Source organism: Lissotriton helveticus, chromosome 12 (genome assembly GCF_964261635.1).
Source record: "Lissotriton helveticus chromosome 12, aLisHel1.1, whole genome shotgun sequence".
NCBI lineage: Eukaryota > Metazoa > Chordata > Amphibia > Caudata > Salamandridae > Lissotriton > Lissotriton helveticus.
In genome coordinates, this window is record NC_136073.1 from 74,277,843 (window position 1) to 74,302,740 (window position 24,898).

Here is a 24,898-nt window from a genome sequence, read left to right on the forward strand (position 1 = left end):
CCTTGGCGGGCTTTCCCCAGGCCAGGGGCTGGAGTGCCCCTGGAACTGGTTTCAGCCGGCCTATGCACAGTGAGCACCGGGGTGCCACTTGCAGTCACCTTCCTCTGTAGCCCTGCCTACCTGGTATACACAAAACCCTGTCTGGGACGGTGCTGGCACCGCCCCTGGCAGGAAACCCTTTGTCCTTGCCTCCTGCTCTGGGAGGTCTCCCAGCAGCAGGAGGGCAGACTTGTGTCTCGGTGGCAGCATCCATTTTGTGGAGCTGAGGCTATGTCTGACTTTAACCGGGGTTAGGGGTTACATACATGTCGTGTCCCTCTAGAAGGGTGGAATGCTAACCCCGTCGCCAGAATTGGCGAGGGGTTAGTATTCCAATTCGTATGACACCTTACTCGACATGTTTTGATAAAGCGATACCAGAGTTGGCATATAACCGCGAGGATTATAATGCACTTAAGAGTATATGGTATGCGATATCATGGAAACAGCTAAGGGATGGGTCCCGAAAGCCGCAGACAGGCTCAGCTCATGCCAGAGCACCATCTCACACGATTCCAAGCACTCTGCCTTCAGGATTGTTAAGGCCTGCCATAGGAGTGACTGATAGGAGATCTGTGTGTCCATTTTTAGGGTTAGATATAGGTATACTATATCTAAAGCAAAGGGTGATTACACCACCTTGCCCCAGCTGTCAAGCAGCCAGTTGTGTCAGATTTGGATGGCCAGCCAGGGGTGGCATAATACATGCTGCAGCCCCTGGTAGGCCCTGGGTACACCTATGCCCTGGGTACCTAAGGTACACTGTACAGGGACTGGTAAGGTGACTCAGTATCCAATTTAGATATGTACCTAAGGTACATGGAATCCATTTTACAGAGAGAGCAGTAGGCCTGGGGTCCTGAATAGCAGGGCCCCAGGTCAACTAAGTCAAAACACCAGGCAAAAAGTTGGGGGCAACCATAGTCAGGGATCTACCTTCCTACAGCCTCCCCGGTTCTTGTTGGTCTTGAAGCGTCGTTTGAACGGCGCTTTCTGTTTTTCCAGACCCACTGCCTTTACTGTGTCTAACTCAGTCTTCATACGGGCCATTTCCTGATCGGCATGCTCCCCGAAGAGTGAAGATCCGGAAAAAGGTAGATTGAGGATGCGCTGCTGGGCATCTGGTTTGAGTCCAGTTAAACGCAGCCAAGAGGATCTCCTCGCACATATCCCATGTGAGTAGTTATGTCCTGCTAGAAGGGCGTTATCTGCTGATGAACTAATCATTTGGTTTGCCACCAAACAGCCCTCCGTCACTGTCTCCTCAAAGTCCTTCTGGTCTTCCTTGGGCAATTTCCCTTTGAATCGTTCCATGGAGTCCCATAGGGCTCTATCGTACCTTCCCAGAAGGGCTGATGCACTAGAGACTTTCAGGGATGAAGCTGCTGTGCTGCATACCTTGCGTCCCCAAGAATCTTGCGTCTTGCTGTCTTTGTCAGGAGGAACTGACGAAGAAGGAGCGACTGTGTGATTCTTCTTAGCTGAGGCTACTATAACTGAGTCCGCCGCAGGCTCTCCTTTAACAAAGATAGGATCTGAGTCGGCCGGCCTATATTTCTTTTGGATACGTGCCGGTACTGCCCTGATCGTTGCTGGCGTGAGGAAAACCTCTTTGATTGGGTCCATCATCCCTGGAACCAATGGGAGCAAAGGCCGTGTATATGATTTGTGATGAAGGGTCTCAAAAATCACAGTAGTGGACACCTCTGGAGTAGCCATCTCTATATTAAGTTTGTGAGCACCCCTTTGCAAGACGTCCAGATACGTGTTGACGTCGTCAAGCGGGGAAGCTCTTGATCGAGGGCTGTCTGCCAGCGTTGGAGAGTAATCCCCTTTAGAAGATCTAGATGAAGAAGAAGATGAGGATGATGGAGTTCTTCTTCTCCTGTGGTGAGAATTCCCCTTCCTCACTGGTGTCCTAGGTCGTTCCTCCCTTCGAGGAGAACGTCTCGATCTCTCAGTCCGTACCTCCTTTCTCGGTGTTCGAGATCTGGGTTGTTCCCTTGGCGATCGGGAGACCCTGGGGGTATGCGATCTGTCCGCTCTTCTCTCTCGTGAGCGTGATCGATGAATGGCAGGACTCTGTCCATCTACCTCTTCTGCCAGCTGCTGAAGAGGGGACCTGTGGACTGGACTCAAGTACCTTTGTAGTCTCTCCGTTGCTCCAGAATCCTTCCATTTACTCAACGGACCATACCATCTTGGCGAGAGTCTTGCCTGTGTGATGTACCGCCGCTGGGGACTCTTTTGCACAGGACTCCTACTCCTAGAAGAGGACCTCGATGAACCAGAGGCACTTAAGGAGGAATGGAGCAAAGCAGATTGTGTCACTAGGACTGTTGAAGGCACTGAAGGAGATCTCCGTCTCACAGGTGTTGGAGGACGCCTCAAAAGCCTTTCCCTCGACGTCGAACGCCTCTGCGGAGTCGACGGAGTGATCACCTTCGACGTTGAATGCTTCGACGTTGACCTGCGGCCCCTCGACGTCGATCGGCGGTGATGAGCCGACGACGGAGTCTTCTCCCTCGACGTCGAACGGCGTCGTTCTGCCGTCGACGGAGGTCTCGACGTCGAACGGCGTTGCCCTGCCGTCGACGGAGGTCTCGACGTCGACCGACCTTGGTCTGTCGGCGACAGAGAAGTCAATCGACGTTGTCCTGTCGTCGACGATGCCCTCGACGTTGACCTGACATGCGACGTCGAGCGCCGACGTGCCGTCGATGACGATCCCTTCCTCGACGGCGAGCGTCCGAGGGGGTTCCTACTCCTCGACGCCGAGCGCCTCCGTGGAGACGTCGGCGGAGGTGTCACACTCTTAGAAGCCTGTCGACGTTGAGACGACGGCGGGTGTGATCTGTGCCTCGACGCCGATCGTCGCCTGGTTGACGACGGCGGAGGTGATTTAAATCTTGACGCCGATCTTCTCGTCGACGGCGATCTCGTGGCTTCTCTCGACGCCGATCGTCGCCTAGTTGACGACGGCGGATCTTTCTTCGTCGTCGGTGAACTCTTCGACGACGACTCCCTCATCGACGCCGGTCCCGACGTCGACGGAGCTTTTTCTCTCGAACTGTCCATCAGATGTCGTTTTTTCAGCGCCGAGCCCGGCGCTGAGGTTGATGGACGCTCTGACTTACCTTTGGAGGGAGTTCTGGGTCTCTTTGAACTCTTCCTCTCTGTAGATCTTCCTCTCATGGATCTCTGGGCCAGACCAAAAAGCCTGTTCCTCTCTCTGTCTTTAAGAGTCCTGTCAGACAGATTTTTACAATGTGAACAGTCTTTAGGATCATGATCCTCTGGCAAACATAAAATACAGACCTCGTGAGAGTCTGTTCTTGCCTTCTTGTGGCCACAAGCAGGGCAATCATCAAATAATGAGGGCATCCTGACAGGAAAACCTCTCAAAAAATCGACTGCTAAGCAGCTATTTACTTGACCCTGATGTTAAAAGTCAAAGTAAATCAAAAAATTGTTCTCTAGAAGATTTTCTGACTGAAAAAGGCAGAAAAGTGTGGAGCTGTGTATCCAGGGTCCTTCCTGAAGGAGCCGGAAAGAACAACTGACCTAACTGTAACCCCTGAGGCATGATGGGAAGCTAGGGGCTGAGGTGCCTTAAAGGCACAGCGTCAGTTTTAGTACATTCAGCTACAGGTTAGCTTTTCAGTCTTTTTAGACTGGGATTTTGCAATGCAGCCTGGGAGCTGTATATGCTTACAGTGTGTTATGAGAATTTCTACTGTTTTCTAAGCATTAAAACAGTTTCTAAACAAGCATTGGTGTTGTTTCTCATGTTTCTAATGCAAAATATACTGTATTGTGGAAATTCTTCACGGCATATTCCAGCTCTATTGTTTTATTTGGCTGCAATTGCTTATTTTTATATATATATATATATATTTATATATATATATATATATGTCTATATATATGTGGGGCACATATAATATATTGTTTCCGGGGTCCCGCGCATGGGCGGGAATATTCTAATGCTTATGACTATTGATGAGGATCCCCTGGAAGAGAACTATTGTTCTTCTCCAGTATTAGGGTGTCTTTCATAGATTCACATGCCTGAATCAGAGTAGATAGCAGTACCGAAATAATGCTTGGAAGACGCTTTTTGTAACAAATTTGTACATAGCAAGTATATACATTCACATAATAAAATGCCAACATTCATATATGCATGAAAAAACTTGCAAGCACATGAGAATGCATCCATAGTAGGCATGGAATAAGCGTCTGGAAAGCAGTACAGAGGAGGTGGGAAAAACAGAGGCTCATCCTATCTGAAAAGATTGCGTAGAACCGCTTGACCCACTGACGTATCAGCCTCGCTGGCAGCATCCGAACAATAATGCCTGGTGACAGTATGTCTGTTGGATAAAGTCGCTGCTCTGCAGATTTGCTGACGAGGAACTCCAGCGAAAAGAGCAGTCGAGGAAGAAACAGCTCTTGCAGAGTGAGCTCTTGGAATTGTCTGTAAAGGTCTTCCAGCTTGAAGATGGCAAAAGTCAATAGCTGCAGAAATCCATCTAGCTATGGTTTGTTTAGACACTGCTTGTCCTTGCCTTATCTTTCCATAGGCAATAAACAGTTGATCATATTTGCGAATGGCAGAGGTCCTTTGCAAATAGAATTTTAAACATCTTCTGATGTCAAGGGTATGTAATGCCCTCTCCGTAGGAGATTGCGGATTAGGAAAAAACGTCTTTAAGATGACTGGTTAGTTCAGGTGAAAAAACGAAGGCACCTTAGGCAAAAACCTTGGGTTTGTAGTACCACCACAGAATTGGACGTGAATTGCCAGAAAGGTGAATTGACGGTGTCAGCTTGAACATCACTGACTCTTCTAGATGAAGTTAATGCTACCAAAAAAGAAACATTCCATGTTATGAATTTGAAATACACCCTGTGAATTGGCTCAAATGGGTGGCGCATGAGCTGCGCTAAAACTACATTAAAATGCCATGATGGAGGCGGACGACGTACAGGAGGAAACATTCTGAATAGTCCCTTAAAGAACTGTTGTATTCTTGAAGAATAAAGAGAGGTGGACCCATCCTGACGTCACCTTGAAATGGTTGCCAAAAAGACCTTCAACGTTGCATGAGATAAGCCTGATCTTGCCAAGTGCAAGAAAAAAGGTAATATCTGGTCCAGCGTTGCATGAAATGGGTGAACCCCAGCAGATTAACACCAAATGCAGATTCTTTACCATTAAAGTCTGTATGTCTTTAATTTAGCAGGTGCTTTCGCGTAAGCCAGTACCTCCTTACAATCCGTCAAGATTTTCAGATGAGCTAATTCAAGGTGCTCAGAACGCCAAGCTGCTAATTTTAGAGAAGCCAGATCCGGATGGCACATCTGACCATTCTGAATGGAGAGGAGATTCGGTATTGGTCGAAACTGTATTGGATCGCACTCAGAGAGGAGAAGAAGTTCGGTGGAACAGAATTGGCGAAGCCACCTGGGGGCGAAGAGAATAAAGCGACATGGCTCTTTCTTCATCTTCCGGAGAAACTCCCGGAACCAACAGTATCGGAGGAAAGGCGTAAGCATATATTTGAGACCAGGTTATCGAAAAATGCCTTCCCTTGCGAGTCCCTGTGGGTAAGCCAGCTTGCAAAGAAACAGGCATTAGCTGTTCTTTTTCATCGCAAAGCGGTCCAGAACGGGATGACCCCACTGCTGGAAGATTCAATCCGCTGTTGGCTGATGTAATTCCTATTCGTTATTGGACACCGTTGACCTGCTGATGGTGTCCGCCAGCACATTTGCAACTCACGGCACATGAACAGCCAAGAGATTGATCCTGTGTCGTATCGCCCAAGCCCATACCTCTTGGGCTTCATAAGATAGAAGAACCAACCTCGTTCTTCCCTGTATGTTTAAGTAATGCATACTTGAAGTATTGTCTAAGCGAACCAATACTGTGGCCCCTTGAATGATTGCACGAAAGGATTTGAGGGCTAAGAAGATGGCACCTAGCTCCAGCAGATTGATGTGCCAAGCCTTTTATTGAGGGTTCCATTTCCCGCTGACTTTCAGCCCTCGAAGACATGCTTCCCAACCCTCGAGGGATGCGTCTGTAGTGATTGTGTAATTTTGGCGCTTCTTGAAGGAAACGCACACACCTTATACAAATTTCTTTCTTGGACCCGCCAAACAAGAAAGGCCTCTTGCATCCGAGGAGTGATTAGAATGATATCTTCGGTTGAACTGGAGACCTGCAACCACTTCTTGTCTAGCTCCTCTAACAATTTTATCATGTGTAATCTGTAGAAGCACCACCAAGTGGGAGCTGCAGGCCCGTCGTTCGTGTGAGACAAACACCTTTGCTAGGTTTGTACGGATTGATGCTCCGAGAAACGTTCATATTGGAGTTAGTACTAGTTGGGACTTGTCATGATTTATTGAAAACCAGGTTTTGAAACAGTGACTGACATGTCTGGGTGTGCTGGACTGCTTGTAAATAAGAGCGAGCACCTATTATACAGTTGTCTCAGTAGTGATGAATTTGTATGCCTTGCAGACATAGATAGGGTGCCACTGGTGCCCGGATCTACGTGAAGACACGTGAAGCCGACCTAAGTCCAAAAGGTAGGACTTTAATTGAAAATGTTTTGTACCTATTGTAAAGTGTAGCCACTTCCTGTGCTTAGGAAGAATTGGCACATCAAAACAGACATCTTGGAGGTTGAATGTAGTTATAAAGTCGTTCTGGCATAAGAACCTTAGGACTTTCTTGAGGTACAACATTGGTAAAGTTTGCGCAAAGACCTAAAATCATGCGCTACTTTCCTGATTTGCTTGTTGAGGAGGAACTGAGAGTAAACCCTAACGCTGTTGGAGATTCGGAACCACTCCGACGGTCCCTGTTTGTATCCATATAGACACTTGTACAAACGACTCCCGTAGATGAGAAAGGTGGAGGTCCCTTTGGAGGTGTAGAAAAAGGGAAATTTGACAAATTCTAGAGTGTGCCCTTGGGCATGACGTTTAAAAACCCAACGGTCCTCTGTCACCTTTGACCAATTGGAATAAAAGTGAGATATTAGACCTCCGACGTTTTTTGGAGGGAATAAAGGTGGGTTCAAGGTAATCCATTGTTTCTCAGAAGAGTTGCCTCGGCTGTACGATGATTTTCTATGTAGGAACTGTTGGTACTTTGCCCATATGACTGTGTTTGATTTGAGTGACTCAGTTGGTTTTGATTGTAGGAGCCAATACTGGATGGAACTCCCTTGAAAAAAGGACGTGGATCTACGTCCTGGGCACCCCGAAAAGGCTGCGATTCTATATCCAGAGGGTGTGGGCAGTATCTGTGTGCTGGCCAGAAGGGATCCTCAATCAAAAGGCAAGTGAAGTATTGAAGTTGGAACCTCCCTGCGAAAGACGTAGCATTGAAGCAAAAATGTCTTCGCCATGCTGTCCCTCTTGCGAGCTGTCGAAAAACTTGTACACGCAATGTCCGCTGCACAGTGTATTATTAATGATGCACTACTCTCTCTCTCTCTCCCTCCTGCAGGATCTTCAAAGTGTGAGGCTTGGAGGATTCTGGAATACGTTCTACTAGCGCCAACATGTCAGAGCACATCTGGCGGCATACCTGCCCACTGGCTTGCAAGATAATCGCTGAACCGCCTGAGTAATGACTGAGTCAGGGTAGGCTGAGAGACTAGAAAAACAGGTGAATAGTGGCGAGCTTCACACGTCTTGTCAAGGCGTGGAAAAAACGCTGGCACAGAGTTTGGCCCCTGCATGAGTTTAACACCTTCTTCCTAATAAATTCTATGATAGGAAGTGAACGAACTTGCATCTGTGGTTTCCCCAGGACGAGGGGAAAGGGGAAAACCGATTCGCCGCTCTCTTAATAAGGAGGGGAAAACCTCCAATATTCTCCAAGAAGAATAATGGCGGAAGTAAAAAGCCATCACGCCATCACGTGGATGTAGCGGACAGCTGCTGTCGACGAAATAAATCGTCTACAAAAGCACTGTGCATAAAAGTCAATAGTGTGTGAAACCAACTGTCAACGGGCTCAAACGTCGACGAATCCAACAGTTGACAGGGTCATCTGTTAACGAAGTCAACTGGCGTCGAAGCTGAATGTTGACGGAGCTCACCGTCTACAGAGCTCACCGTCTACAGAGCTCACCGTCTACAGAGCTCACCGTCTACGGAGCTCACCGTCTACAGAGCTCACCGTCTACGGAGCTCACCGTCTACGGAGCTCACCGTCTACGGAGCTCACCGTCTACGGAGCTCACCGTCTACGGAGCTCACCGTCTACGGAGCTCACCGTCTACAGAGCTCACCGTCTACAGAGCTCACCGTCTACGGAGCTCACCGTCTACGGAGCTCACCGTCTACGGAGCCCACCGTCTACGGAGCCCACCGTCTACGGAGCCCACCGTCTACGGAGCACACAGTCTACGGAGCACACAGTCTACGGAGCACACAGTCTACGGAGCACACAGTCTACGGAGCACACAGTCTACAGAGCCTACAGTCTACGGAGCCCACCGTCTACGGAGCCCACCATCTACGGAGCTCACTGTCTATGGAGATCACTGTCTACGGAGATCACCGTCTACGGAGCTCGCCGTCTACGGAGCTCACTGTCTATGGAGCTCACCGCCTACGGAGCTCAACATCCACGGAGCTCACCGTCTACGGAGCTCACCGTCTACGGAGCTCACTGTCTACGGAGCTCACTGTCTACGGAGCTCACTGTCTACGGAGCTCACTGTCTACGGAGCTCACTGTCTACGGAGCTCACCGTCTACGGAGCTCACCGTCTACGGAGCTCACCGTCTACGGAGCTCACCGTCTACGGAGCTCACTGTCTACGGAGCTCACTGTCTATGGAGCTCACTGTCTATGGAGCTCACCGCCTACGGAGCTCAACATCCACGGAGGTCACCGTCTATGGACGAGACTACCGTCTACAGAGATCACCGTCGACGAGCCTACCGTCGACGAGGCCACCGTCGACGAGCCTAGCGTCGACGAGCCTACCGTCGACGAGCCTACCGTCGACGAGGCCACCGTCGACGAGGCCACCGTCGACGAGGCCGCCGTCGACGAGGCCGCCGTCGACGAGGCCGCCGTCGACGAGGCCGCCGTCGACGAGGCCGCCGTCGACGAGCCTGCCGTCGACGAGCCTGCCGTCGACGAGCCTGCCGTCGACGAGCCTACCGTCGACGAGGCCAACTGTCAAAGACATTTACATCGACAAAACTCCCAGTGGTCGACGAGCCTGCAGTCGACAAGAGGGCACTGTCCTCACTGTCGTCGACGAAAGCCTGGAGTCGGTGTCGTTGCAGAGCACCAGTGACGGCAGAGATTGTCCTCTGAGAGTAAATCGACCGTATCGTCGACAAGCTGGCACATTTTTACGTAGAAAAGTGCGCAGAGTGAGTCTAGACGCCTGAGAGTAAATCTCGTGGGCGTAGATGTGGGAGGCACAGACTCAAAGAAGGCCAGAGACCCCTTAATTGTGATGTTACTTCAGCTGGTGAAGTAGAGGAGAAGCATCTCTTAACATCTTAACGTGCAGGACAAACAAAAAATCCTCCCACATCAGAAGGGGGGTATAGTCTAAGCACAAGAACAACCCCTTCTCCTCCTACCATGTCAGAGACAGGCAGAGTGCTGGTCCATATACTCTTCATGAGGGTTCACAGAAAAAGTCTCAGCTTTCCACAAGTCACGCAGGGCCTGAAGGTAGACTTCATGTAAGAAGACATTACAAAACTGTGATATTTTGAAGAAAAAATTGAGAAAAAACTATGAAAAATGAAGAAAACTGAGCAGAGCTCAGGGAGACTCCCTTTACACGACGTGCGGTAGAAAATCTGAGAGCCTGAGCCTCTGGGGAGAACATTCTGGTGGGTGCTGTCGCCTGATTGGCTGTAGTTTGGACTATACAAAATGACTAGGATAGTCATGAGTGTGGAAGTTTTTTCTACTGTAGCTTGGGCTACTTTACTTCCTGGTTGGTATTTATTGGTTTTTCCAATGTTATTATAGCATATTATTGCTTTTTTATATACCGTGGGACTCCCACTCTGACGACGGGGAATGATTCAGGCATGTGAATCTATGAAAGACACCCTAATACTGGAGAATTGTTGTTACCATAGATCCAGCCTTAGAAGCTGCGACAAAGGCAGGCGTTCCTAAAGCCATACATCCAAGAATGATACAATGGGCTAATTCTCTCACTGCAACAGTTGTAGAATACAGGTACACCGCAAGTCTAAAAACACAAGCATTTCGGCAATACGAACAAGAATATCCACTACCAAATGAAATAATGCCTCTGGATCAGTATGAATTTATCATTTACACTGACGGTTCTGCTCAGCCGCTCATAGAAAGTAAACAGCAATTCAGCGATGCATGTTCTATCGTTAAAGGACGCATGCAAAATGGAAACTTTCATCCGAATTGTACTAAAACCCAGTCTCTAGGAGACTGCACAGCGCAGCTGGCAGAATTAAAAGCCCTGTTACTGGCACTGTCAAAAACGGATCGAGAATTGCCCACACTAATCGTGTGTTATTCCATTTACTTTGTACAGTCATACAATGAATATTTACACCACTGGGGACAGAATGGGTTTAAAGATGCAAAAGGTGGCACAATTAAGCACAAAACACTTTGGGAACAGGTAGTGGAGTTGAAAAAGAAATTACCACGGGCTCATGCAATACACACACTGAGTCATCAACGTGATGGCGTTCACGTTGAAGGGAATTCATTGGCTGACTAAGCCGCAAAGGGGGCTGTACGCACGGCTTAAGTAGCTACAATCACTCGTTCAAAAACGAGAATAGAAGGTGAGATTATGGTTGCTATTATTGTTGCACGCAATAAATCAGCAGAACCAAAATGATTTCCACTGAAGTACTCCTACAAGTTAGATGCAAACAAAGTTCCATTTGCACATATTCCTGGAGTGGGGGATAGAGTAATACTGAATATGTATCGTTGGTTAAGATTAATTCTAGCAGCCCAGGAGGGTATAGGTTCTGCACACGCAGGAGTTACTGCAACTGTTTCTCAACTGAAACAACGCTACTGGTGGCCAGGATTAACAAATCAAACTAAGGACTATGTCTTGAAATGCGACATCTGTCAGCATACAGCTCCTCTGTAACACATCCAGAGCAGACACCATTGCTAATATCAGACAAACCACTCACATGTGTTTATTTGGACCACTGCGGCCCCCTACAAATAGATGGGGCTTACATGTGTATCATGGTTGCAGTGGATTCCAGCTCTAGATTCCTATGGGTGTCGCTCCAGCGCTCGGTTGAGGCTCAAACTGTTATAAAAGATTTGCAAGTCTTTATACAGAAATACGCAATTGGCAATTTAAATTCTGACCGTGGCCCTTTGCGTTTAGCCCTAGGGCTTAAAAGGAAGCCATGGGAAGTTTGGGTGTAGCATTGCGGTACTTCTCTCCGGACCATCCAGAGGGAAATTCGGTTGTGGAAAGGAAAAACCGGGACTTAAAGCAGTCTTTAACAGCTAGAGTATTAGGCTTGAGTGGAAGTTGGATAAACCATCTGTATGGAGTTCAAAGGGCATTGAATACCACGCCAAGAAGCTCTTTAGGGGGTGTCACTCCTTTTGAGGTCCTATTTGGGATGAGAATGTGGGTACCTGATCTTGATTGTGAAGGCACAGTGGCGGATGAAAAATCTTTTGACATCCATAAACATTTGCCTGTTTTACAGGATCTAAATGAATCCAGGGCACTACAAAGCAATCTCCAAGTGAAACGGACCACCACTGGAGAAGTCAAGTCTGTCTCAGCAAGATCTATCTGGATCCCTAAAGTCAGGGATCTGGTCAGAGAAAAAATAGCGGTCAAAAAAGAATTTGGGCCATCATAAAGAAAGCCTGTACCTGTCCTGGCAGTTGAAGGAACAAGAACAGTACTTCTGCCGCCTCTTGCCGTTAAAAAGGAGAAATAATTTGTCTCAATAAACCTAATCAAGCCACACAATAGGGCCGATACTGAGTAGTAGGCAGCGTGGACACCGGAGGACACGCTCCTCTCGCAACTATACAAGAAGTTCAAACAGAAAGACTCATAACGTTCGAAGAGTCACCTGCACAGAATGATGGACTATGAAACAATGTCATGGAACTCGTTCCTCTTGAAACTGAAGTTCAAAATCAGAACTTAAATAAAAGGCAAATTTCAATTCTGCCAAACACAGATATCTATGTCAATATGCCCCAACAAGAGCAAGCTACAGTTTCCACAAGACCTGCGGAAATACTGAAAATTGATCGAACTGCATCTGGCTATTTCATTGACTTTGATACTTTTTCATTGGATCCAAGTGAACCTGAAACAATGCCAGCCCAAAAAACTCGTCAACAGCGATTCAAAGAACTCTGGGTAAATACCTGAATACATTTGTTCCTTTTCTAGATAGGATTGGTAACTGTCTTTAGTATGCTTATAAATGGAACTTATCTTTGCGTAAGCTCTGCAGCACAAAAAGTGAATGTGATTCTGAAACCGCATCTATCCGCATCGTGAAAAAAAAAGGCCTATCATCAGTGAACATTACAGCAGTTCCTATACCTGATGGCATAGTATGGGACAAGGTTGATTACGATATATTTGGCCAACCTAACTTTTAAAAATACTACATTTATTTAACATTTCAATGAGTGATATCATTACCTCAAAAACATTTTCCGATGATTGGGATTATGAAACTGTAAATAATAGGTTGTCTGATTTAGAAAAATGTGTTGCTTTTTCTAATAATGAAATGTTGGAAGACACATCAGACTTTGAAACAATGTATTGCTATCAACATTATGGTAATTATTTTCTGCATATATCTGCTAATCCCAGAAATGTTTTCGCATACGACCAATGGGAACATTGCCCGACACTGCTGAAAAGCAGTTCAAAGACATTTACACAGAAAGTTCCATATTTTCCAGGGGTTAACACGTCAGACCCAGCCTCATATTATTACAAGGTTGCACCAACACCAGCGCAAAAAAATATGTTGACAAACCAAACAGATTTATTCTACTTCCTTTATTGCCCAGTTGTCTTAACAAGGTTTCGACTTATGGAAAGACACTATAGACTTAAAATCAGTTTTGGGTACTAGAGACTGGCAGGTCCAGGGAACAGAGGCACTATTTAGAGCATGCCTCATTCCACAGCAAATCATGTTTTTGAATGAGATGGTGCAACAAACAAGCTGTCTTGGATTAAACAAGAACAAAGATTTGAATACACCTCGGATGCTCACACCATCACACACTGAGGCTAACACGAGAAGGGATTACGCTAGATGAGATCATGCAATACAATAGATCAAACCCTGATTGGAAGGGATGGTTGATGTGGCCCACAGACACCAATAGATGTCAGGAAAGATTCATGGGTAAAACCACACGGTTTAATATCAACAGGCCAGATCCACAGTATGTACAGAGTGAACACCCAGGGGTAGTGACATCATACAGTGTTAGGAAGTTCTGCCTCAATTGGCTGAAAACCTCAACACTCACACATGTGAAACAACACATGTCCTCACTTACAGAGGATGTGGAACTACAGCATTTTTTATTAGGTCTTAGGAAGCCACGTCATAAACGTTTCTATTATGCTGTCTATAATGAGATTTGGAAAATATCACAACAAGGGGCCGCTGAAAGATTAAGAGAAATAGATCGAATAAATCTAGAGAAAGCTCCAGCAGTGGTCGACAATGGGTATACTACACTAACCTCCAGGATATATTCACTAGGCAACATTGTATCTTCTGCTATTGATGTACTAGAACAGGATTTGTCCATATTACAACACGGCAATCACAAGTGCGTTCTATTGTGTTATTAAGCTGGATGCTGCAATCTTTGCGCGCAGGCTATGTGCCTTGGCGTTTCATAAACAGCACGTCTCTATTTTCTTCATACCATCTAACAGAAAAATAGATAGAAATGGCACAGAGGGGAGCAAAGTATACAATGCTGCGTATTGAAAAACTGGACAGCATTAAGAGTGGCAGAGTCTCCATCCACAGAATGGTTAATCCATGGCCACATAACTCTTCCGATCACTACTTTTCAATTCCAGTATTGCCTTGAACAAATGCAGGCAGGCAGATATGAAGAATTGGGAAGGGAATTCATCAAGGAATCTTGGAAATTACCATACAGATTTTGATGCCAGAGTGAGGAAAAGGAAGTGTTCCTAAGTGGTACAAACTGCGAGAATACTTTAAGTGGATCACTCAGATGCCAGGATATAACTCTTCATTGGGTCTGTAACGGTTCGGTAGCAAACTTATCCTGTCACTTGAGAGGTGCCCCAGCTGCCAGGACCACTCTAGTGTTCAGGCTACTTTCATTTGGGAGTTACTTGATGCTGAACGATCAAGGTTCCTGTGGGATGCTTCCGGCCATCGCATATCTGGTAACCGTGAGCTCCAGGGTTACTTTCTGTATGCAAGTATTGTTTCCACCAACACATACAGTCTAGGAGGCGGAGTTATTGCCGTTACTAAATATTTCATTACTACAGTTTGATGCTTTGAGCAGAATGAAAGTCATGCTTTTACAGAAATCCGTGCCCTTACCCTCCACTCAAGAGACTTTTGATCTTTAGATCGCTAGGTCTTCGGCAGAGATACAGGCACTCATACATACAAACTGCCGTTTTTCCATTTCGCAAAATGGTAAATCGTATCTGTAACATGTCTGATAAGACAGGCTTTGTCCACCTATTTAAGACCATAAGTTCTGGACTATTAAGCACCTTTCAGACGGTCCGTGGACTTATACCGAACTTTATACACTCCATATTTCGAAGTATATTTGGATGGCTGCTGCTGATCCGGTTTCTAATAGCAGGTATCCTGATTGTTATTTTCTGCTACACAATGGACGTCCCAGTCACCAAGGAAATGGAAACAGTAGTCCTGGAGCAAAAATACTATGATCTCATGGTACAAAATCTAGGAACACCTCGCCAAAGAGAACTAAGTGCATCTTGGTTCTTGTCATTTAGACCAGTCTGGATGGACTGCATCTAACCTGTCCTCCGGTGCCTGTTTTGCAGAGAAGAATGATTGTTAGATCTGTTTGACACTCCCATCATGTGCGTAACCAGACGATGTTTTACTGGACCCAATAACGGCCCATGTTCTGCAGTGTCCCCAGCGTATTCCGATGTTGACTGCAGCATTCCTAGAGCCACCACAGGTAGTATCAGCTCCTGTTGGTATGGACATCGGCCCCTCCTCTGACACCCAGGCCTTGGATGTTGCACAGGCTGCCCCAGCATCGGTTGTGGACATTACAAAAGATCGTCTGAGCTCAATTGACATAATCTGTGAGGTGTTACAGGGAGCGTCATCTGCGGAGGCAGGCAACGAGAATGTTGCGTCTACCAGCCAAGACACAAACATTTGACTAATTTGGCCCATTGTGTGCTGGGGGAAATTCAACCTTTCATTTTGAGAAATAAACTGAAAAATTGAAACTCCATAACTCCATTATTTTGAGCATCCATGGCTTTCAAATGATTATAGTAGTTCGAACTATACATTAGGACTATGGCTTGAGTGACAATTTCCTTTTAAAAATGTTAAAGATTTTTCTAGATCTTTTTCAACATTGGTTTTAGAACAACAAGAAACTTCACCTATATTCTTCTCTATATTACACTTGTAATGGTTTTACAGGGAATGTTCTTTTACCTAGATATAACACTGCATTCAAAATGTGGGTTTTCCCTAGTTCGAAATCTCATACATTATTCACAAGGATTTTTGGGAGCACAGCAGGACCACCATCGACTGTATAATATCTATGTATAAAGTTCATTCCAGACGTCATCCTTAGGCCGACACAGTAATACAGCAAGGTAGGACCCCTGGGGAGACCTATGGGTATATATACACATCACATCTTGCTAAGATAGAGAAGAGGAGACCGAGACTTCCCGGCCGACACACTGACCAGAGACCCTGAGCTTCCTGCAAGCAGACACTCTAGCTCGCAGTGTTCTAAAACATCCCTTGCGGGGTGTCCAACCCGGGACCAGGACGGGGTCCCACAGTCTCTCACTTCAGATATTGAGGTTGACTAAATCCTAGAGGGATTCTTGGCTTAACACCTATATACATTCTAGGTACATTTAGGTATATCTAGTTAGGGAAGTAGCGTAGGAGTTTGCATCTTTTTATCATGAGTTTTATATATGTATTCATGATTATTGTAAGATGGTACCATCCATTTACCTTTATAGTACTGCTAATCATTTATATCTTATACTGTCTAACGATTGTTACAGCTCATCTATTCTACACCCGAATAACAACTGTTCAATAAATACTTATTGAAAACGCCCAGCCTGTTTATTCGGTGTATCTCTCCAAGACAGACTAAGTAAGCACAAGTGACTGAGCGAAAAGTAGTATTTTGTTTCCGTGGTCCTGAGAGATCAGGGTTGTCAATTCAACAGTTGCCAAGAACTATTACTCTCCTTGGTAAGAGGAGATTATAGTGGCAAGAGGAGATTATAGTGGCACTGTGAGCTAGCTGATACAGAAGGCGAACATATCCGGTGTTTCGAATCAGTCTGACACTAGTCCTACAGTGTATGTTGTCAGAATGCGCAGATCCTGTACACGTTTTTATACGAACTACACAACAGTAAGTCCAGTTTTCATGTTGTTTCTTTTAAGAGACCAAAGTTCAGAGATCAGCATTTTAGTGCAAATTATGCGAACCACTGGTCACTGTAATGCAGAATGATAAGGCCTCTCTCTTCCTCTACTCAGCCTACTTTGCATGAATGTCTATTGTAAGTATTATAAGCGGAAAGGCATGGTTCTGCAACTCTCTGCTACTGCTCACTGACATCAATTAGCTTTCCCAACTAGAAGCAATCATGCCTATCTTTCTTGCAGCCAAAGGGCTGAGGTAAAGGGGATTTAACACTATATATATTCACTCAGTACAGGTCTGTGCTTGCAAAGGAAGAAAACAGCAAAAAAAGAGGCAAAGTTATGAAAATACACAAGAGAACCTTAGCCTACCTTTCGCAGAAGTGCTGTCATCCTCTCCCTGCTGTTGTAGAAAGGAGAGTTAGTCCAGATGATGCGGATAAGACTGAGAAGATGTGGGAACTTGCTTGGAATCTCCTTCAGTTTCTGTGCTGCTAGCTGCTCATAAGGTGCCTTCAAGATCGACAGAAAGCTGAGGTTGGACTGAGCTTGCTGAGAACCATCCTGTAAAAATAAATAGGAGCTGAAGCAAATCACATAGCTGATGGCTGGATTATTAGTGCTCCTTGCTCCAGAATGAAGGAAAGAGAATGGAGGATTAGATACTTAATTGTAGGAATAGGATGGCCCTAGTAATACACTATGAGAAGCTGCACCTTTATTAGTGACAAGTGTGTAGAGTACAAAAAAGATAAGTGAAAAAGTACACTTTGCTCACCACAGAGACTTCCAAATTCACAGTCTTACAATTTGAAAATTGTTAGAAATGGGAGTCTCTAGTTGGCAGTCGGTATGCACTTGTCCAAGTAGGGACGCTCAATCTAGTCAGGGTAAAGGGATCACACAGCTAAGATAAGCCCTGCTCACTTCCTTGATAGCTTGGCATGACCAGTCAGGCTTATTTCAGAGGCAATGTATAAAGCATTTGTAAACATACACACAGTAACACAATGAAAACACAGAAAATGAGTCCACAGTTTAGAAAAATAGCCACTATTTATCTGAATAAAACAAGACACAAATCTAACATTCACAAGTAAAGATATCACTTTTCAAAGTTTCAATAAGTATTAATCCATAGAAATCAATGGATGCGGGTCTTTTAGCACAAAGTATCTGAGATGCGTTAAAAAAGACGATGCAAGCCACAGGGGAGGTTAGGCACCAGAAAACACAGTGATGCATTGATTCTGTACTGGCAGAGGAGGGGATGCATTGGTTCATTACTGCAGAGGAGATTATGCATTGGTTCCTCACAGCCAGGCAGTGGGGGAAGGGGGGGGGGGGGTAATGCCTCAATTCCTTGCTGACAGGGGATGTGATGCATCGATTCCTTGCTGACAGGGGAGGTGATGCATAATTCTTTGCTGGTAGGGGAGGTGATGTGACAGGGTCCGGACACGCAGCCTCGGTTCCTTACTGCAGTGCAGTGTCAATGAAGTAGTGGCACCCAGGGACAATGCATCGAAAACCCGAACACGCTTCGTCGAGGCAGCAGCAGCTAAGCAGGCGCTGCGTAGTGTCCACAGACGCAAACAGAGGATGCATCGGAGTCGGAGTAGGTGCCAAGGACAATGGCTCAGGACTCATGCTGCACAATTTTTTGGCCGCACTCCAGGTGCTATGTCGATTCTTCGGTCGCACAGCTACAATTTTGGGCTGCAGGGAGTTGATAAAACCAGATGCTGGGAGCCGTTGCGTGGATTTTCTTCTTAGCTCACCAAATTCTACTTCCAATAGCCCAGGAACTGGATTTAGCACCAATTGGCTAGTGAGGACACTCAGAAGAAGAGCCCAGGCACTGGTAAGTTAAGTCTTTGATGGCCCTGAGACTTTTTAACAGGAGGAAGGTACAGCCCATACAGGTTGGAGTCTTGGGGAGGGACTCGACAGATGACGAAGAGGGACAATTAAATAAATTAGTAATTGTACCTCCTCCACGTCTGTCGAGTCCCCCTCCTTTCCGCTCTTATCGGCACAGGCCGCTCCTGACAGAAGGCAAGCACACACAAACCCTTTGAGAACCGTGAAAGCAGGATACAGAAAGCAAAGTCTAGTCCTTTCACTCCCAGGACAGAAGCAACAGGGAAGCATAACAAAGCAACAGGCAAAATAACAGTCCTTCCTATAGCATTCAGCTATTATTCCTGGCAGAATGTCCTTTAGTCCAGAAGTGTTCTGAAGTTAAGGTGTCACAGCTCCAGTATTTATACCAGTTTTTGCCTTTGAAGTTGGCCAGCCCAGTCACCATGGTAGACAACCTTGGGGTGAAATGGGGATTGGACATGTCCATGTAGTCCTAGGTCCAAGCAGTGGCAGGCACATGTTTTGGGCTACTGAAAACGATGAGGAACTTCCTCCTACTTCCAGTCTCACATAGGAAAAGCATGGTCCAAGCCCTGATAACCTCAAGGTTGGACTACGTTAACGTTCTGTACCTAGGCCTCCCTGATTACCTACTCAGCCGCCTGCAGGTGGTACAACACATGGCAGCAAGGGCTGTTCTTATGGTTGACCCGTGGACACACATGACACCTCATCTGATGTCCCTGCACTGGCTCCCGGTGCGAAAGAGGGTTAATTTGAAGGCCCTGGTGCTGGCCTTTAAGGCCTTTCACAACATAGGGGCCCCTTATATCAGGAACAGAATTCAGCCCTATGCACTATCCATAACCTTGCGGTCCTTGACTCAAGAGGTTGTCGATCGTGCCTAAGTTCGCTCGTGTGCTTATGGGTGGACGCTCTTTCCAGGTTGCAGCCTCAAAGCTATGGAATAGCCTGTCGCCCTCCCTGAGACAGGTGCAAGATCGACTTAGCTTTAGGAGAAAGCTAAAAACTTGGACTTTTCAACATTAGATGAAGCACCCGCCGATGTGTACACTGTTCTGTCTATGGGGTCAAGTCAGCACCGGGACACAGTCAGGAGTAGCCATGTGTTTTACAAATACCCAGTAACATAACAAATATCAAAGTAAAGTCTTTGCAGTGCACAAGACACTGCCTTTCCCTGACCTGGCTATAGAAACACTACAGGAAGGTAGAGACAGCTTTGTATAAGAAAAGACACAGCCATATTCAGGTATCAGTGACAACTTCTCCAACCACTCTAGCCAACAGCCTGGTGATGGCCCATCAGGATATGCAAGGCACACCTCCGCTCCCTCTGTGTGACTGTCTAGAGTGACTTCACAATAGTCCAACTGTCAACCAAACCAGACATGGATTCCACAGACAGGCAGAGGCACAGAATGGTTACGCAAGAAAATGGCTATTTTCTAAAAGTAAACACCACTTTCTAAAAGTGGCATTTTCAAACACGATAGTGAAAAACTAAATTAGCAGTAGCATTTGATTTACAGACCCTGGGAACACCTGGTAAACTTTACTAGGCATCAGCTAGTAAATCAAATATTCCAATCGTGGATAAGCCAATCACCAATGCAATTTAAACAGAGCATAGGCACATTTGCACTGGTTAGCAGTGGTAAAGTGCCCGGAGTCTTAATGCCAACAAAAACAGGTCATAAAAAATAGGAGGAAGAAGGCAAAACGTTTGGGGATAACCCTGCAAAAAGGGCCAGGTCCAACACACATCATTTGAAGGGGTTACAGCACAGGCACCCTAGCACTATCAGAGAAAGCTCAGCTATGGCGTTTGAGAGTAAGTGGGTCCTGACACTGTGCCCTTTACCTTCTGCCACTTAAGTCCGTTTTTTTCTGCCCCTGAAAAGATTTCCAAAAAGTGTCCCAAAAAACAAATAATAATAATAAGGGAGCTTATAAAGCGCCTGGTTACGCCAAAAGGCGTGTCCCCGCGCTGTAGTGAGTAGCCGAGTGAGCCCCCCTACCCTGCAATATCAGCGTATTCCCCTATTTTCAAAACAGGTACGTTTTAAGCCCTGATCTAAAGCTGGCCTCCGATGGCTCCAGCCGGAGCTCAACTGGTAGTTCATTCCACCTCCTGGCCGCAACAAGCCTAAAAGACCTTTCACCCATTCGATCCCTCTTCACTCTTGGAAAGAGTACCAGACCCGCTCCACTAGATCTAAGGGACCGTGCGGGCTCGTATGGAGTGATGAGACTTAGAACATCTCTGGGGCCCCTGCCCTGGACAATGCGGTGGCATAAACAGAGCGCTTTGAACATGATTCTCTTACTGACAGGAAGCCAGTGAAGAGTGTCCAATGCTCTTTTAGAGTCTGTCCGCCTCGGCCGTCTTAGCACAAACCGTGCAGCAGCGTTTTGCATCACCTGGAGCAGGTTCAGACTTTTAACCGTCGCACCCAGATATAAAACGTTGCCATAGTCCAGGCGTGATGTAACAAGTGCATTCACTAACGCCTTCCTGGCCTCAATCGGGAGGAGATCCATGGTTTTTCGCATGCTTTTCAAGACCCCAAAACATTTCCCCACCACTAGTCTGATCTGGGATTCAAAAGTTAGGTTGGAGTCTACCCACACACCCAAGTTCTTAGCCAAGGGGCTTGGTGTTGGAACAGGTCCCAGATTCGACGGCCACCAAATCGATGACCACACAGAGGGGTCCCCGCCCACCACAATCACCTGTGTCTTGCTGCCATTCAACTTTAGGCAGTTGTCCGCCATCCAAGTGGCAAGCTCTTGCATACATGCTCTAAAGTTGGATGCATCAACATCCGGCGCCCGTGATAGCGAGATGACCAGCTGTGTGTCATCTGCATATGACATAATTCTGACTCCAAAGCCCTCCACTAGCTCAGCCATCGGGGATACATATAAATTAAATAGGGTGGGGCTAAGGGCAGATCCCTGTGGCACTCCCTGGTCCAGATTAACAGAGTCAGAGTAATGTGAACCTTGCCTAACTTGGAAACTACGTCCCATCAGGAATGATTGTAGCCACTTGAGAGCAGATCCTGAGACATCACCTCTATTCAGAGGTAAACAACCTTTACAACGCAGTGCCTTTACAACGCAACTTTTACAACGCAAACCATTACAACGCATTGCGCTGGGGGGCGCTCTAGGATAGGGAATAGGTTTAATGTACTATCCAACACCTTCCCTACTATCCACGGGGACTGGAGTTGGAATAATAAATTAAACAATTCAATATCCAGCGCCTAAAAGCACTATGCGTTGTAATGGTATGCGTTGTAAAAACCGTGTTGTAAAAGCATGCGATGTAAAAACATGCGTTGTAATGTCATACATCCCTATTCAGACACTGTAGCAAGGTGAAATGTGCCACAGTGTCAAAGGCGGCACTCAGATCTAGGAGAATGAGCGCCATTGTCTGACCCTCATCTGCTCCCTGCCTAATAGTCTCCATGGCCATAAGTAAGGCTGACTCAGTGGAATGTAATGACCGAAAGCCGAATTGGGTGTGATGCAGGAGGTTGGCTTCTTCCATAAAAGCCATAAGCTGGGAGTTGGCAACCTTTTCTGCCACCTTTGCCATATAGGGTAGCAATGAGAGAGGCCTGAAATTGTCGAATTTCTCAGAACTAATATTGGGCTTCTTCCGGAGTGGCACAACCACCTCTTTTTTCCAGCTAGCCGGCACCTTGTGCGTGGTGAATGAGACATTTAAAAGGTGCCTAATGTATGGCTCAAGAGTTAGAGCGCTTTCCCCAAGCAGTTTGGCTGAGGCAGGATCTCTAGGAGAGCCTGATTTTACGGCCCTGCAGATATTGCACAGAGCCTCAGGGGGAGGGATCATAAAGCTGTCTAGCCTTAAACCTTTCCCCAGCTCTCCCAGTTGTTTCTTGAATTCTGCAGCCGTTTTCCTGGAGCCCGGAAAGGTGGAATATATCTTTCCCACTTTATCAGAAAAAAAAGCTGCAATACGATTACAAGAATCAACCGAGCCCTCGGCGTCAACAGTATGGGCTGCTAGTGAAGAGATCTCTTTATAGATCTTGAATAGTTCCTTAGAGGAACTACCCGCAGCTCCAATTTTAACTGAATAGTATGTTGCCTTAGCCTGCCTAATGAGCCTATGATATTTCCTTCTCTGAGTTAGATATCTAATTTTGGCCTGATCGAGAAAGCCTTTCCTTCATTGCCTCACCAGGAGTTTACACACAGTCTTGGCTAGGCGAAGGTCATCATTGTACCAGGCTGCCGATTACTGTACTCTTTTTAGAGTTTTGATCTGCCGCAGCGGGGCAACACTATCCAGTGCTTCAGTAATACTTCTGTCTAGGTTAGCGGAGGCTGTCTCACTATGTCCCCCTGGGGCCCCCCTGAGGTCAGCGCTGCATTCAGTGTTGACCGTGAGAAGCCTACCCACTTGCGACACAAATGGTTAAGTGCTGGTTGTTCCTGATTTTTAGATTTGGGGGTCTTAACCACAAAAGGAACAAAAAAGTGGTCAGACCAGGGTATAGGTAAGGGGATGTTAACATCAATTCCCTGCCAGTTAGCAAATATAGGATCCAGCAAATGCCCCTGTTGATGTGTGGGAACCTTAGATTTCAACTCTAATGGCAGTGATTTAAGTTCTTGGCATAGATCTACTGCCCCTCCGTTAAGGGAGTCCTCAAAGTGAATATTGAGGTCAGCCAACAGAATACATTTATCATTCCGTATGGCCACGTCTATAATGCCTTTCAATAGACTAGGCCCAAACCGCGCCTGCGAGCCAGGGGGTCTATATACTAGGAACCCTTTCAACGTATCATAGGCGCTGACTCTGATAATGAATAGACCTGCCTCACTTTCCGCTATAGTCACAGGTTCTTATGTGCAACCCAGTGGGTGTTTAAACACAATGGCCACCCCACCGCCTCTGCCGGCCGGCCTGTTAATTCTGGCTATCATATAATCAGGCGGGAGGGCATCAATGATGTCTGGCTCTGAGTTGGCATCCAGCCACGTTTCCGTAAGAAACAGGAGATCAAGTTTCATATCAGCTAGCAGATCATAGATATCCAGCCTATGTTTTATCATGGATCTACAGTTTAGCAAGCCACATGACAGCCCAATGGCCCCTAGCTTTTGTATACCTAAGATGTTATAGCTGAATAGGCAATGGTTACACCTATTGCTCGAATCTACTTGCATACTGTGCCTGCAGGCACTTCGAGCCATGGGGCGGAGATCATGCAGCTGTCCTGAACTCCATTGCACACGGGACGCACATTGGCCAGAATTTCTGGCCCCGGTCCCCGAACAGCCGCGGACGGGCGCAGACGGGCTTGCCTTTGGCGCGCAGCCGGCGGGTCCGCTGCGCGGCCGCTCTCCCATGTGCCCTATATCCTGTGCAGGGCTGCAGCCACTAGACCGCTAAACGTGTAACCGGAAGTGCCTTTGCTCTTCCTTCCACGTCCTCCACGCAATGGCGCTTGTCGCCGCGTCGGACCAGGGCGGGAAGGAGGGACAGACAAGCAAGGCCTCCGGTAAGTTTCTCTGTCACCCCCCAATGACTGGCCTCAAGTTAAAATCGGCATAGATAGCCGGTAAATACCCACATAAAGACACAAGTCCTAATGTCTAGACACACTTTCAAAAATAAAAGCAGTATTTCCTTTTTTTAAAAAGCTAAGCGCACGTTTCAAAACCACCTTTGCTCTTACTACACGACTGTGAATGCCCTTTGGTGACAAAGGAATGCCCTCAAGGGAGTGACTCTTCAAACTACAGTAAATTATACAGCAAGCAGTAGGGTTCTTTGACATCTAGTACTAGGTGTGGAACTCTCAACCATAACGAGTTGGAACACTTACAGTGGTGCGGAAGCCGGACTGGGTGGCATTGAGTAGGTTGTGTCCTTCCAGGTGGTCTGTGAGCTGGCTATTGATGGCTCTCTCCAGGACTTTGGCTGGGAAGGGGAGCAGCGAGATGGGGCAGATGTTCTTGAGCTCGTTGGTGTGGGTGAAGAGTTTCTTCAGGAGACGTCTTACCTCCATGTGTTTCCAGGCGTCAGGGAAGATGACTGTGGTGATGGATGAGTTGAGGATGTCGGTGAGGGCGCTTCTGATTTCCTTCAGGCCCAGGTTGAAGGCATGGTGGAGGCAGGGGTCTGTTGGTGCTCCAGAGTGGATGGAGGTCATGAGTGCTGTGGTGAATGGCATGGTGAG

General features: G+C 46.7%; 1 protein-coding gene across 2 annotated transcripts in view; it reads right to left on the reverse strand.

Moving 5' to 3' along the window:
- Positions 1 to 24,898, reverse strand: part of DNAH2 (dynein axonemal heavy chain 2) — a 3,497,426-nt gene that overhangs the window by 3,171,052 nt on the left and 301,476 nt on the right. For both annotated transcript variants that reach the window (XM_078670326.1, XM_078670327.1), the window contains one exon: positions 17,148 to 17,339. In XM_078670326.1, the coding sequence (XP_078526452.1) occupies positions 17,148 to 17,339 (192 nt within the window). The remainder of the gene's footprint in view (positions 1 to 17,147; positions 17,340 to 24,898) is intronic.